Source organism: Magnolia sinica, chromosome 6 (genome assembly GCF_029962835.1).
Source record: "Magnolia sinica isolate HGM2019 chromosome 6, MsV1, whole genome shotgun sequence".
NCBI lineage: Eukaryota > Viridiplantae > Streptophyta > Magnoliopsida > Magnoliales > Magnoliaceae > Magnolia > Magnolia sinica.
Window position 1 is genome coordinate 95,979,355 of NC_080578.1, and position 14,191 is coordinate 95,993,545.

A 14,191-nucleotide genomic window follows, 5' to 3' on the forward strand; every position below is an offset into this window, starting at 1 on the left:
GGATCCCAAACACTTCCCTTTTAAAGACATTCTCGTTTAGGCCCAAAACCACTTCAAAGCATAAAACAATTTCTTAGAGGTTATCGACGGACATCGTGTCTGCATCTTAGAAAAGAATTGTATCATCCGCATATTGGAGGTGATTAAATTGCATTCCTGCCTCTGCAACTTTAAACCTGCGAATTAAACAGATATCTTCAGCTTTATGAAGCATCATATTGAGTGCTTCCCCCACCACAACAAAAAGATAAAAAGATAAAGGGTCACCCTACCTAATGCCACAGGAAAACTTAAAGAAACCAAAAGGCGGCCCATTGATCACAATGAAAAACAAGGGAGATTAAATGCATAATTGAATCCAAGCTCACCAACTGGGGCTGCATCCAAGTTTCCCAAGCATATAATCTAAGAATTTCCAATCCACGTGATCATAGGCTTTCTCTATATGAAGTTTGCAAAATAACCCACTCTTCCCTGTGCCTTGAGTCAATACATTCATGAGCTATGAGAGCACTATCCAGAATCTGTCTACCTGTTATGAATGCACCTAAATTTTCAGATATGATCTTCAATAAAACACCCTTAAACCTTAGGGCAACAGCTTTGGCTAAAATCTTGTACAGGCTTCCAAAAAGGCTTATAGGTCTAAAGTCATTCAATAGCTTTGCCCCTTCTATCCTGGGAATGAGGGCTATAAAGGTAGCACCAAGATCTGCAGAAAGATGGCTTATATCCAAAAAAAAAAGGGAAGAAGAAGAAAAGGAAGAAAGAAGAAGAAGAAATGAACTCCATCACATCTCTGCCTACCGTCCACCAAAACTTCTTAAAGAATCGTCAAGGCTGGGAGCCTTATCACACTGCACATTGAGTCAAAGGCGAGTTTGATTTCTTTTTCCGTAAAAGGCTTCTCAAGAGATTCAGCTTCTTTTGCGGAAAGTGAGGGAAAATGAAGATTATCAAGTCTCAGCCTTCTCCAATCATCGCAAGAAAGCAAGTTTTTATAATACCGGACAATAGAGTCACAATTTTTTTTCCTTATCCGAAGTTCTAGCACCATTCAGCCCTTGAGAGTTGGCGCCACTTAAGTTCTTCTTTGGAGAAGGAATTGTACTTTGCTTATAAATCTAACCTTTCAGCCCTTTCATCCTCTGACAATTAGCCCACTTTTTCCTTTAGATCAAATTTGTGAATCCTTGCCAAAATTGATTTGAATTCTGCTTCTCTAGAACCCAACACTTCTTTCTTCCAAATTTTGATTTTTTTTTTATTTTTTTTTTCTTTCAACAATCTGAGCTTTTGACCCAATCTGAACCCTGCATATCCTGCAATTGCAAAGGAAGACACCATTTCGAAATCAAATTGTTGAAGCCCACTACTTCCAGCCAAGCCAGCTCAATTCTAAAGGATTTTGGACCCCAATTTTCATTGACAACTCTTCTAAAACAATCGGCCTATGGTCAGAAATCGCTCTCAGCAGACCCTGTTGGTCAACAAGGGGGTATTTTTCAATCCAATCATGTGAGACAAGGAATCTATTAAGCCTCGAGAGGATAGCTTTTGAATGGTTGTTAGACCAGGTGAATTTGGAACCCCCGAGAGGAAGATCAATCAAATTGTGAGAAGAAACCCAATCTGAACATTTCTGCATACTGCTGGTAACCCTGCCCCCGTTGAATTTTTCCAAAGAAAAATGCACCACATTGAAGTCACCTCCATGCACAGCAGAATATCTCACCACTACCTAACTGACGAGAGTTCAGCCCATGGTTGGTCGTGCAAAGAGGAAGAGCAAGAACCATAGACCGTAGAGAAGACCCGAAAAATAAAAAAATAAAAAAATTGAAGCACAATCTCAAAAAGCAACAAAGACAGAACAAGAACCAGAAAAACTGTCAACTAGTTCCCATACATCTGTGTTCCAAGCAACAAGAATACCCCGTACAGAACTAAAAGCACCCTAAGCCACACACTCAAAGTTCTAAATACCTAAACAGAATTTAACATAACTCTGTTGAAAGATTGAAGCTTCATCTCTTGCGAAGTAATAATGTTTGCCTTCAACTTCTTGCTGATCTTCTTAACCTGGGCCCTCTTAAGCTTGCATCCCAACCCAATGACATTCCACAAAAGAATTAACATTGGTTATCTGCTCTTCCCATTCTTACCCTTTTTGCTGCCGTTCGATTTGCTTTCTGAGTCATAGTTGATCGAACATTCCAGGCTTAAGAACTCTCTCCGGCCCCTGGGAGATTTTCTGATCTTTGATAATTGTTCTTCGTGAAGCCTTTGAGCTCCCTTACTCGTGAAAAACTGAAGAATATCGCAAACATCTTCCTCCCTAACACCAAAAGACATACCTACCATCCCTCCAAATCTCTTGAGAATATCCTCGGACCAACTAATCTAGGCCTCAGAGATTGATATTTCCAGAAAGGTTGGTATAAAGAACAGGGGCATCAGCCACCTTTGTCGGAGAGACAACAATGGAGTCATTTGAACCTGCCGTAGCACATAGCAGGGTGACAACAATGGCATCCTCCAGCATGCTTCTCTGAGGGGTCACTGCTTCCATCGCTAAAGGCTCCTCATTAAGTTCTTTATAAGCAACCATGCTGAAGCACAGAGAAAAGAAAGAGAAAATTGTCTCCAAAGAAACAAAGCCCCCATACTGAACCATTACCTGATGATTTTTCATGATGTTTGGGAACATTGCTAAGTGGATGCTTGTAGCGAAAGTGAAACTTTACCGTCACAAATCACTTCAATCCATTAGTTCCCACTTCTTAATCTCAAAAGAATGAATGCAATGGACAGCTTGAATTCTTGATTATTTAGCTTAGGCTAAGGTTGTAGCAGTTAGGGCTGAACGAGGGATAGCACCTCACCATTCAATTCACGATGGGCTTGTGAAAAGTAATCAAATATGAGATAAGAAAGTAGCAGACTAGTAGCTGAAAGAGTCAGTGACAAGTTTTCATGGCAATCCAAACAGTACAGTACAATCTCAAAATACTTGCAGTAGTGAAGAATGTGATTTTTTATTTTCATTTTTTCTTGATAAAGGGGTATCCAGGATACGTAGGGGAAATGATGATCAGATACTTCATTAAACACTAACAGAGCTGCAAAGTTTTTCTTCTTCCTCTCCTTCTTTTTCTTTTTCCTTACCTTAAAAAGTTCAAAACGGGTTTGGTATCCATTTTATCTCATTGCTGAAATTACTTGATGGTGTTTCAAAGGTGTCTTGTGCAATGTTTTAAATAGCAATAGCATGTTGCATAGTTCAGCCCTCTATAGCATGTAGCGTAAGCTACAGCATACTTCTATTTTTTAATTTAAAATAGGAAAAACAATAAATAGTTTTTTAAAAAATCAAAATTATATATATGTGTGTGTGTGTGTGCCTAAAAGGTGATTGATTTTTTCGAGTATAAGCATGTTCAAACAAGTTATAAATTATCGTTTATCAAAAGCCAATCCACATATATAAACTAAATCAAATCATTATCACATCAATAGCTTTCTAAGCAAACAACTTTAATTAATAATGTTTAATTGAAACCACAAGTCACAAGTATGAAAAGAAATTAAAATCCCACAAGTTGAATATTAAGTACAAAATACAAGTATCATTTAAATAAATTTTTTTAAAAAAACTTAGCGTACACTACATGCGCCACGCATACGCTACGACCCCTGTAGCGTACACTACAAGGGATTTATGTTATTTGCTAATACTACATATACATAGCATTGTAGCTACGCTATGCTACAGGCGCTACCGCTATGCTATGGATGCTTTTCAAAACACCGATCTTCTAAAAGCCAACTTTCAGTTGGCATTTACAAAAGATGACATTTCTCCATAAGATTGAACCGATCTTTCTATATGAGCATCTATGCACTGGAGAAGTGGCAACGGGTCGGGTCGATTTGGATCAAGTCAGGCTTTAGCCCTATGGTTGCACAAAGGGTGGAAGAAAGCGGAAGGAAGCAAGAATGGGTCGATTCCAAAATGTTAGCGAGTGGCTATAAAGCGGGATCCAGAGCACAAATTCAGACCTTCATTTGGACCAGGGTTTATTAATTAGACCTGAAATCCAGACCAAGGTCATGGGCCAAAAGAAGATCCATGCTTGTCCCATGACCAACCAAAAGCCTGGAAACCCAACAGGCCAACCCCACTCATTGCCAGCTTCCAATCCACTGCAAAAAAAAACATATGATGCTCCAAGATCACATAACAAACCAGATGTCAGAGCATATTATTCATTGACCATAGGTTAATGCATGAGAGATGAAGACCTGCTTCTCATATCTGATTGGTATATTGTCAGCATTGTTTAAAGGCACTTTGTAGATATTGTCAACAGTTTCAAGGAGGGAAAATTCTTGCCTATGCAGCACCTTCATCCCTTCCCGAACCATTTGAAAGTTTCTGACACTTCAGATATTCAACAGTGACGACTTAAAGGCTAGTTCATAAACCAATAGCTAGGAAACAAGTAAGGAGAGATCAAGCTTCACACTCAAAAGTCATGTGAAAAATTATAGTGAGTGCTTTGTAATGCATTACTTTCATTGACGACATGTCAATGCATACACCTCCGTGAGGAGACAAGGTATGTCCCTCAATTGACGTAGCTCCACCATATGGTATAATGGGGACCTGCTTGGAAGAAGAAAAAGATATCCGATAAGTAGTTACTTTGAGAAGGACAATCCACTCCAGCATTCATGGTTGAAATCTAGCAATTCAGCAAACTATGTCATCTACCTAGCTATGGAGAAATAATGTACTGTTTGGCTTAGAAGAAAACACTAGCCATGACTTCACAGGCAAACCGCGCCAATAGTGCATTTGAGATGAAAAAAAAAAAAATCTATAGCTAGATTTATCCAATGCTTGTGTTTGAAAAAACAATGATCGAGAACACATCATCCATACTAATAATTAAGAAAAGGAATTCAGACCTTATACTTGTTACAAGATCTGACTATCTTAGATACTTCCTCTTGTGACCTGCAGATTCGAATGATAAAATGTGCTCATCATGAAAAAGTAAAATGAAATGCTTCATTTGGTTTGTACAGTGGCAATTTATTAATACAGACTGCCAGCTAAGTGATATATATTATTAAATAAAGAAAACTGCTATGTTGAAGTGAATTTTTGAGAGAAGAGCTCATGAGAATGTTGTTGTGGACAGTGTTCACAGTATCAGTATGGTATATGTATCAATCTCTAGGGATACAGAAACATGTATCGGTATCGACAATAATATCGCCGATACTCAAAAAAATATCATTGCCTGAGGGAACATTAGGGAAACATTGGGAAAAAGGTAAAAAAAAATTCAATGAAACTTCATAAGATGTTAAAAGACACATGTTTAAACATCTATGAATCAAAATATTGCAATAAACAACTATACATAATAAGTTTCCATTTTATAAGGGCCTAACCATGTGTTATCAAAAAAATAGTATAAAATAAATATATAAAATCTATAGCCAATCAATGGATCAGCCAACACTCATTAATATATAAATTTCCCACATTAATTAACAGCGAAAAACACATTTTCAAAAATAAAAATGAAAAAGGAATTCACTAATTTCTCCCATTTTTCACTTAAATGTTAATTTTTTCACCAAAAATCCATGTCAATGCTTGAGAATCTTGCATAGACAGATTTCCATTGCAATCAATGCTAACATTTGAAAGGAAAAAAAAAAAAAAAAAGTTTCCATGGATTGTTTGTCACTTTTGAGTTCCTGTCCGTCTTCATTTCAAGTTGAGATTACTCCCCAAATCCAAACTTTGATTCAATAAAAACCAAGAGTGATCAAAATTACCAATGAACAATTTTCCCCTCCAAAAAAAAAAAAAATCACAAAAGAAAGGAGATTTTTGGGGTTTTCGGAAAATTTCCCAATTTTTTGACTCCCCAGAGTTCTAGCTTTGCATTTACCTCCTCCCTTTGTCTTGGCATTCAAAACTAGGCAAGTAAAAACAACATGCACCATAGGACGTCTTCCTATAAGAACGTCATTAAATGCAACCCCTTTATAAATACATACATATTATATTACCATATATAATGCAAGCAGCTTTTAGACATTGTTGCCCGCACAGTTAGTCATTAGGAAGGGATTTTAAAAGGTAGAAGGGTGCAGCCCTCCAACTGAACTGGGAGCATTTCTGTCCTTTCACTTGGTTCCTACATCTAGCCTGCTCCACGCCTCCTTACGTGTAGTGCGCACAGAGTATTAGTATTGGGAAGCCCATGCGACAAAGCTTTGTGGGGCCCACCATGATGACTATGACATCCACCACTTGCATCTGTTGCGATGGCTCATATTAGTTTGTCATCTACAAAATCATATCAATGATATCTATAGATATCAACCGATATCACATGAACGTGTGGGAAGTCCGAGTCTGCGGATAGAAAAATTGAAATAAAAAAACATCCAAACTCCTTTTTCTTGATTTCTCTCCACTTCTAAATAGATCTATTGTGTATTTTGACCCATCCTTGTGAATCCCTTCAAAGAAAAACACCATTTTCGAGCTGAAATCAAGATCCAAGCCGATTAGGAGCCGTTTTTGTTCTGGTAAGCATTTTCGATATTCGATCATTTTTTCTATAAATCATGTTAAATCAATTTCAAATGGTTACAAATCCATGAATCCTCATATTTTGCATGAAAAATCATGGATTTGGAGCTTCGATTTTGAGATTTGGTGGAGATAGGCCAAGTTAGAAAAAATCAAAATTTCCTCAATTTCTCTCAAATCAGTTACAATCTATGTCACACAAAATCAAACATGTATGTAACCTAATCTAGTGATCTAGTAATTATTATTTTTTTTTGAAATTCTACTTCGATCAGCGGTCAACTAGCCCCCATTTCAGAGTATTGAGGACTGTTATGTACGTAACCCAATCTAGTGATTATTGGCAATTTGGAGATTTTTCAGAATATATATATATATATATATATATATATATATATATTAGAAAATGTTAAAAATAACTTCTTTTTTTAAATTTCACTTTGATCATCAGTCAATTGGCCCCTATTTCAAAGTATTTAGGAGTTTTTTATGAAATCATCATCACATACACTCTAATTTTGAGATTTTGAGGAAGATGGGCTGATTTGCGGAAAATTGAAGAAATTTTTCAAATTTTCAAATTTTCTCAAATTGGAGAGGATGAGTACCAGTGTTATGTTAGAGAGTATCTTCGCCGGTATCATTCTATTATGACAAGGGCATAGTATTGTCAGTCTGCGGAGCAGTAGTACTATGCCCAGCCCCTTTGAGATGGAGATGATGATTTTGAACCACCGTGCAACTCTATGGGTCATAGCCACAACCACACATATTATTCACAGGTATATTTCTAGTTTTCTATATCTTCTTTTTCTTTTAAATGTATTGCTTGTGTTTCTATACACGTCTTCTTACATTTATAGATTATATGAATTGATTTTGAATATATTTGCAGTAGTTCAGTCAAACAGCGCATAGATTAGGATCTCATATAAAGAAAGCCTATTATAAGCACTTGTTTTTTGTGATGTTTTGATTTCTAAGTGTGTATTTATGTCTTGTTTAACAATCTATGAAGTTTCATTGAAAAATTCAATGAATTTCCAAATGTTTCTCAACAATGGCAATGCATTACGCAATACAACCGATATATCCCATGCAATAACTGACACATGTATCCGTATCCCAAGGGTGTGGTATATTACACGATAACGATACAAAAAACATTGGCAAAACCATCTAATGGCATTCCATTTCGATTAAAGGTCCCTGGAAACTAGGTTCTAGCATTTCTAAGATCCACGACCTTGGAGGATGCAAATGAGGTCACCAACACTTTCTGCAAAAGAGGGTGCAATGAGAGAGTCATTCATTCTAGCCTCCTCTATTCCACTTTGCTTTTTCAACAAATAGCGGTCATCATCCAAATAAAAAATAAAAAATTCTTGGAAATGCGAGATTCATGATATCTAGTTATACTAACATGTAGAGCATAAATCCAGACTTTTCTGAAAAGAAATACAGGCATTTGCCCTTGCCTGGAATTACATGCAAATAACAACCCTTTGCAATGGAGAATAGTTATACAAAGTCAAATTCGATTTATAGCCACATCAGTAAAACAGAGAATCAATCTTCAACAACTCCTCCCAAGAGTATCCAGGAGAAGAAATTTATTTTTGAACAGTAATGATAAAACTTTATTTAAATTAGCGAAAAAAGCATGCAGACAAAGGCTACAAAGGAAACAGATACAAAATAAACCTCAGGAATCACACCTCGGGAAAACAACCACATCAGGGATATTGACAGCTTTGTGAAAGCTGTTTTGTGGTTTCCCATGAAAGTATCTCTCCTCGTAATCCAGTGTCATGTCTCCCTGTAAAGAGAAGCAAATGTGAACAGTGCATAGCATCCACAACAGCAGAGAGAAAACATCCACTCCATTGCATCTATGCAGTTCAAAACTTTATTTATTGAAAGGTAACACTAACAGGGATTGAACCCTGGATCATTCCCACACACAGACACACTACACTGTCCGCTCCATTTGAAGCAATATTTTGGCCAAAGGCAGTGCCCATTGGTCTTCTTGATGTACAGGAACTCATTCCCTCTACCTGGATGTCCTCTTTGTTTCTTCTCAAATGAAGTCTTCATTAATTCCATAAAAATATATATACTTTCCAGAAATAGTGAAAAAATGTCAAGGAGATAATCTCCACAAAATCATTGACTTATCAGCACAAAATACACACAAAAGAAAGGATAATGCAGAGAAAAAAAGAATAAATCAGGAAAACATTACTTTATAAATTGACTTCAATTCGTTGATAAGTTCTTCTGGAACCTCCTTATGAGCGCCTTGAACCAAAACTTCAGTGCTCGCTTTTCCAGCAATACTGCTGCCATACAATTGAGTTATGATTCTTTTCTATGATTCAAAATGTTGATTATTCCAAAAATGAACCTACGGTATTTCTATTAAAATGGATAGCAATCATTTGTTTCCACCACAAATTTTCAAAAATCATGACATGATACAAAGTTCCGAGAAAAGACAGTTGAATTAATTAGTCATACATAACATCCCAAACCATAGGTGCACGAAGCATGAAGCAAAGCGACGACAAATTCAGGTGTGGGAGAGAGGGAGCTTCTCTTTCAAAATGTAAACAAGCATGAATAGATAGGAAGAGGGAGCAAGAGCAACAGTCCGAAGAGAGAAATCAAAGCAGGACCTGCACCTAGTTAGAAGGATCTTACAACTAAGTCCCAAACTCCAGTGCACTCTCTTCGCGCAATGCTGCCACCATACAATTGAGTTGTGAACTTGTGATTCTTTTTTATAATTCAAACTGATGATTTGTTCCAAAACTGAACAGATAATGTCCCTAACAGATGGATCACCCTCCTTTAACTTGCTGAGCTGGCAGCGCCCTCCTTTGCTCTCTCCTCTTTCTTTTCTTTTCTTTTCTTTTTTTTACTTTGTTTGTATGCTTTTCATTTTATTCCAATAACTGGCTACTTTCTCTCTCTTAAAGACGGGTGGTAACCAGCAGGGGTGGTGCATGTAAAATAAGTTGAGTATTCAAAGAATGAACTGATGATACTAGCACACATGTCTAGGCAACATGGGACCATCTAATTTTGGGCCAGGACTAGGGCCCACCTGCTAAACGACTTAGATCTTAGCTAAACTCCCTTGTCACATTAACACATATGTGCACTCATGTACTGCAAGGGTCCCTACTTGTTTAAATCGAACTGAAGTAATGATCTCTGTGCACCATAAATTGTCGAAAAACTATAAAATATTTCACAAAAAATCGTCCAAATTAATCAAGAAGTGATAACATATCATATAATTTCCAGAAGAAAATACGATCCAAGAATCAATTATTACCTACACTGGCTGATGATCTTGCTAAAAGGGGGTCATCCCTACCCTCTCTTGCAATTGGAGATTCCCTCCCTCTTGTTGGATAGTTTCTTTTTGTATATATAAAAATTAAAATTTAAAATAAAATTAAAAAAAAAAAATTGCTACTGCTAAAAAAAATACAAAAATAAAAATAAAAAATCAACTGCATTCCTATTGTTGTGGTAGTATGCTAGTCTCCTAGATAACGGGTAGACATTTGTATTATTGTGTAAGTATTTAATCACATAAAGATGATTATATCCCTATTGTTCGCAAGCAATGTTTTAAATATCGACGATATCGACCGATATATCCCACGGTATATCTTGTATTTCACCTATGTGATACGAAATGCTTAGGTAGTGCCGATATATCCCACATGTTCGATCCGGTGAGCATTTTCAATTTCTGATCCCTTTTTTATTGAAATTATGTTAAATCGGTGTCAAATGGTTATAAACAAATCAAACATGATTTGGTGAACAATGGCCCGTTACATTGGAAATACAACAAAAAGAAGATGAAAATATAAAAAAGAAAGTGAAGGTTTACCCTTCGTTCTAATTTTTCCCATAATTGTCCACTTTTTCAAATCATTTGTTTTGTTGAATCCCATTCAAATCATTTGTTTTGATCCCAAAATAGGTCTAGATGTAGCCTAATATGTGTTTTTAAGATTCTTGCATGGTTTAAATGAAAAGAAGAAGAGGAGACATGAGTGAATTTTTGAAAATCAAAAAATCAAAATCAAAATTGAGGTTTTATGGGTGGATCGGCCCTATATCAATGTCGATACGTCCTGTATTTGCCAAGTTTTACCCCATGTCATGCCTTCAATAGATGAGCTGAAGTATTTGGAACACACCATGAGATGTCGAAGGGGTTTCGAATAAGGGACCAAATCTGATAGATATACAGTAGCGCTGAAAGTCGAGTGGGTTGGGTCGGGTTGTTGCTCAACCCTAGCCCAACCCAAAGTTCCTATACCTCAACCCTAACCCAACCCAACCCAACCTCGGGTTGGGAATTCTCAACCCAAGCCCAACCCAAGCGGGCTCGATCGGATTGGCCGGGTTGGTCAAGTATGCTAATATTTTCATTATTACATTAGTCTATTATATTTTCAATAGACATCTTATTTTTTGTACGTATAATTTTATTAATTATATATGTAGTTATTTATCGTAAACAAGTTCATTTTTTCTAAACAAACAAGCTAAAATATAGGACAACTACTCCTTTAAAAGTCGTATTGTGTATCAAGCAATCTATTTGGGAGAGAGAAATCCAGCGTATCTTGTTAGCTTGAGTCATCGGAAATGACGTGGACCAATGAAACCTGACAGCATTGGAATTTCTTGTGCCTTCGATGCAGACGATTTGCACTCAATTATAATTAATTTATAAGGAACTTATATATTGATCGGGTTTGGGTTGGGTCGGGCAACCCAAGACCTCAACCCGAGCCCAACCCAAGTTTTATCAGGTTGGTGTTTGAATAGCCCAAGCCCGAGACCAAACCCAATACATCATGCCCAAGCCCAACCCAATGTCGGGTTGGTCGGGTTGAACCCGCCCAACTTTCAACCCTAATATACAGGCAACGAAGGAATAAGTGATCGACCGTTTCTTCGACAGCCATACAACAAAGGCAGACGTTGAGGAGAATCATCCCCTTTCTTCTCAGATTATCAACCGTGAGCACCTTCCTTTTTCCCACCAGCCACCCAAAGACAATAATCTTAGGAGGGGCCGCATATTGCCAGATGTGGGTTGTCGAGATTTGATCTTCGTGAGTGGGACCGAGGCCAGGGATCATCGTGACAGAAAACAAACCAGATTTATCGACAATCCAAGCTATATTGTCTTCCGAAGAAAAGTTTGGCTTGAAGCTTGAAATTTTGTCCAGGAGGGACGCGAACTCTGCAATCTCCCTATCATAGAGATTTCTTCTGCATTCCAAGTTCCAGATGATGCTCCTGCCAGATAGAGAGATACATTTAGAAACTGTAATGGCTTGATTTGGAACGATGCGGAAGATGTTTGGGAATTCCACTTTGAGAGAAGCTTCACCCACCCATCTGTCTTCCCAGAAACGAACTTTGTCTCCCTTGCCAATCTGGAAAATGATATTTTTGAAGACTTCTTTTTTCATAGCCTTATTCATAGTCTTTAGGTCTTTTATCCCCACTCCACCTGCATGGGTGTGTTTGCAGACTTCCAATTAACAAGATGGAACTTTTTATTATCCTCTTTACCATGCCATAGGAAATCACGTCTAGATTTCTCTAGGGCAACCAAGACTGTTGCTGGACATCTGAACATGGACATCAAATACAGAGGGAGGTTTGATAAGGGTGATTTGATTAAGATGACCCGACCCCCAAGGGATAAGTATCTGCATTTCCAAGTGGCGAGGTATTTAACAAACCTACCAATGACCTTATCCCAGAGAACTTTTGGGGGTTTACCAACGCACGGAGGGAGGCCCACAAAAGATGTTGGGAGACTGGCTGTTGAGCAGTTGAAAAATTCTGCAAAGGAGGTTGTCTCGTTCTGCCCCATATTCACCCCAATAATTTTGGTTTTTGCCATATTGACTCTCAAGCCAGAGACCGCCTTAAAGCATCTGATCGGAGTACGCAGATTACCAGTTGATTCCCGATTTGCTTCGCCGAAGAGAAGCATGTCATCCGCAAATTGGACATGAGTTATCGGGCTATCCATTCCTTTAATTGTGATATCATTGAGGATGCCTGCTTGCTAACCCTTTATAAGCATTCTGGATTGACCGTCGGCAACAATAAGGAAAAGAAAAGTCAATAACGGATCCCCTTGACGAAACCCCCTGGAGCTTTTAAAGAATCCTCTTAGGGAGCCGTTCAGGAGAATAGAGAAATGGGCCGAGCCGACACACTCTCCCATCCAACCTCTCCATTTCGCTCTGAACCCCAAACAAAGAAGCATATACTGGAGAAATCCCCAATCAAAATGGTCATAGGCTTTCTCGAGATCAAGTTTACATAAAATAGTCTTCACTTTAGATCTGTGAGCGGAGTCCAAGCATTCGTATGCTATCATGGCACTGTCGATTATTTGTCTGCCCAGTATGAAGGCGCTTTGATTCCCTGATATGACTTTCCCTAACACCTTCTTTAGACGAATTGTCAGGACTTTAGCAAGGATCTTGTAAGGAGCCCCTATCAGGCTAATCGGTCTAAAGTCTTTTAGGGAAGCGGCGCCCGGGGATTTTGGGATTAAGGCAATGAAGGTGGCACCAAGACCTTTTGGAAGGCGACCCCTGTCAAAGAATTCGTTGAAAAAGTCCATGACGTCCCTCCGCAAGACCTCCCAGAAAAATTGGAAGAAGATAATTGGATAGCCGTTAGGTCCAGGAGCCTTTTCTCCCCCCAAATCATCCACAGTAGCCTTAACTTCTTCAACAGAGAAAGGGATCTCGAGGGCTTTGGCTTCAGATTCTTCTAAGCCATCAAATTGGAGAGAATCAAGGCAAGGTCTTCTCCGATTTTCACCCTGAAGAAGGTTGCTGAAATAATTGACTGCTTTGACCGCGATTTGATCCTTGTCATCAATACGGGTATCATTGACCTCTATGATGTCGATCCTGTTGTATCTGGCTCTTGCATTGGCTATACTTTGGAAAAACTTTGTATTTTTGTTTCTGTCCCTGATCCACTTTGAGCAAGGACGTTGTGGAAAAACTTTGTATTTTTGTCTCCCTCCCTGATCCCCTTTCTCTGTTTAGTAGACTACAACTCTTTAAAAAGTTAAGTCCACTCACCTCACACATGGACATGATACATCTACAAGATCAGAGCCATTCATTAGGTCATTACCAGGTGTGCCAAGTGCGTAGATAGAATTTGGATCGTTGTTCGATTTCCCTTAACAGATCATTTTGTTTGTATGAGTGTGGACCACCTGATGATCATGTAGGCCTGGTTGTTTAAGATATGGTGTCTATATAGCGGAGGCTGCCTGATGCGAGGATCTGATCTCGTACATGTGTGTTTCGTTTTCAGATGTGAAGTTAGTGCACTTAGCATTTACGATTCCTTCAAGTTCCCAAGAAAAACTTTGTTGGCTCATCAAAGTTCCCAGGACTTGAGCTCCTCTCAATGACCCCAAAGAAACTGGAACTTCCAAATTCTTTCGGAAAGGTGTTATTTCAATTCCAATAA

At 38.2% G+C, this 14,191-nt stretch overlaps 1 protein-coding gene across 2 annotated transcripts in view; it reads right to left on the bottom strand.

Moving 5' to 3' along the window:
* LOC131249158 (D-lactate dehydrogenase [cytochrome], mitochondrial) overlaps positions 1-14,191 on the bottom strand; it is a 65,584-nt gene that overhangs the window by 48,530 nt on the left and 2,863 nt on the right. The window contains exons 2-5 of one of the 2 annotated variants that reach the window (XM_058249753.1): positions 8,874-8,967; positions 8,344-8,444; positions 4,975-5,023; positions 4,577-4,669 (exon numbers count right to left, since the gene is read on the bottom strand). In XM_058249753.1, the coding sequence (XP_058105736.1) occupies positions 4,577-4,669; positions 4,975-5,023; positions 8,344-8,444; positions 8,874-8,967 (337 nt within the window). The remainder of the gene's footprint in view (positions 1-4,576; positions 4,670-4,974; positions 5,024-8,343; positions 8,445-8,873; positions 8,968-14,191) is intronic. The other variant, XM_058249754.1, reaches the window with a different exon arrangement.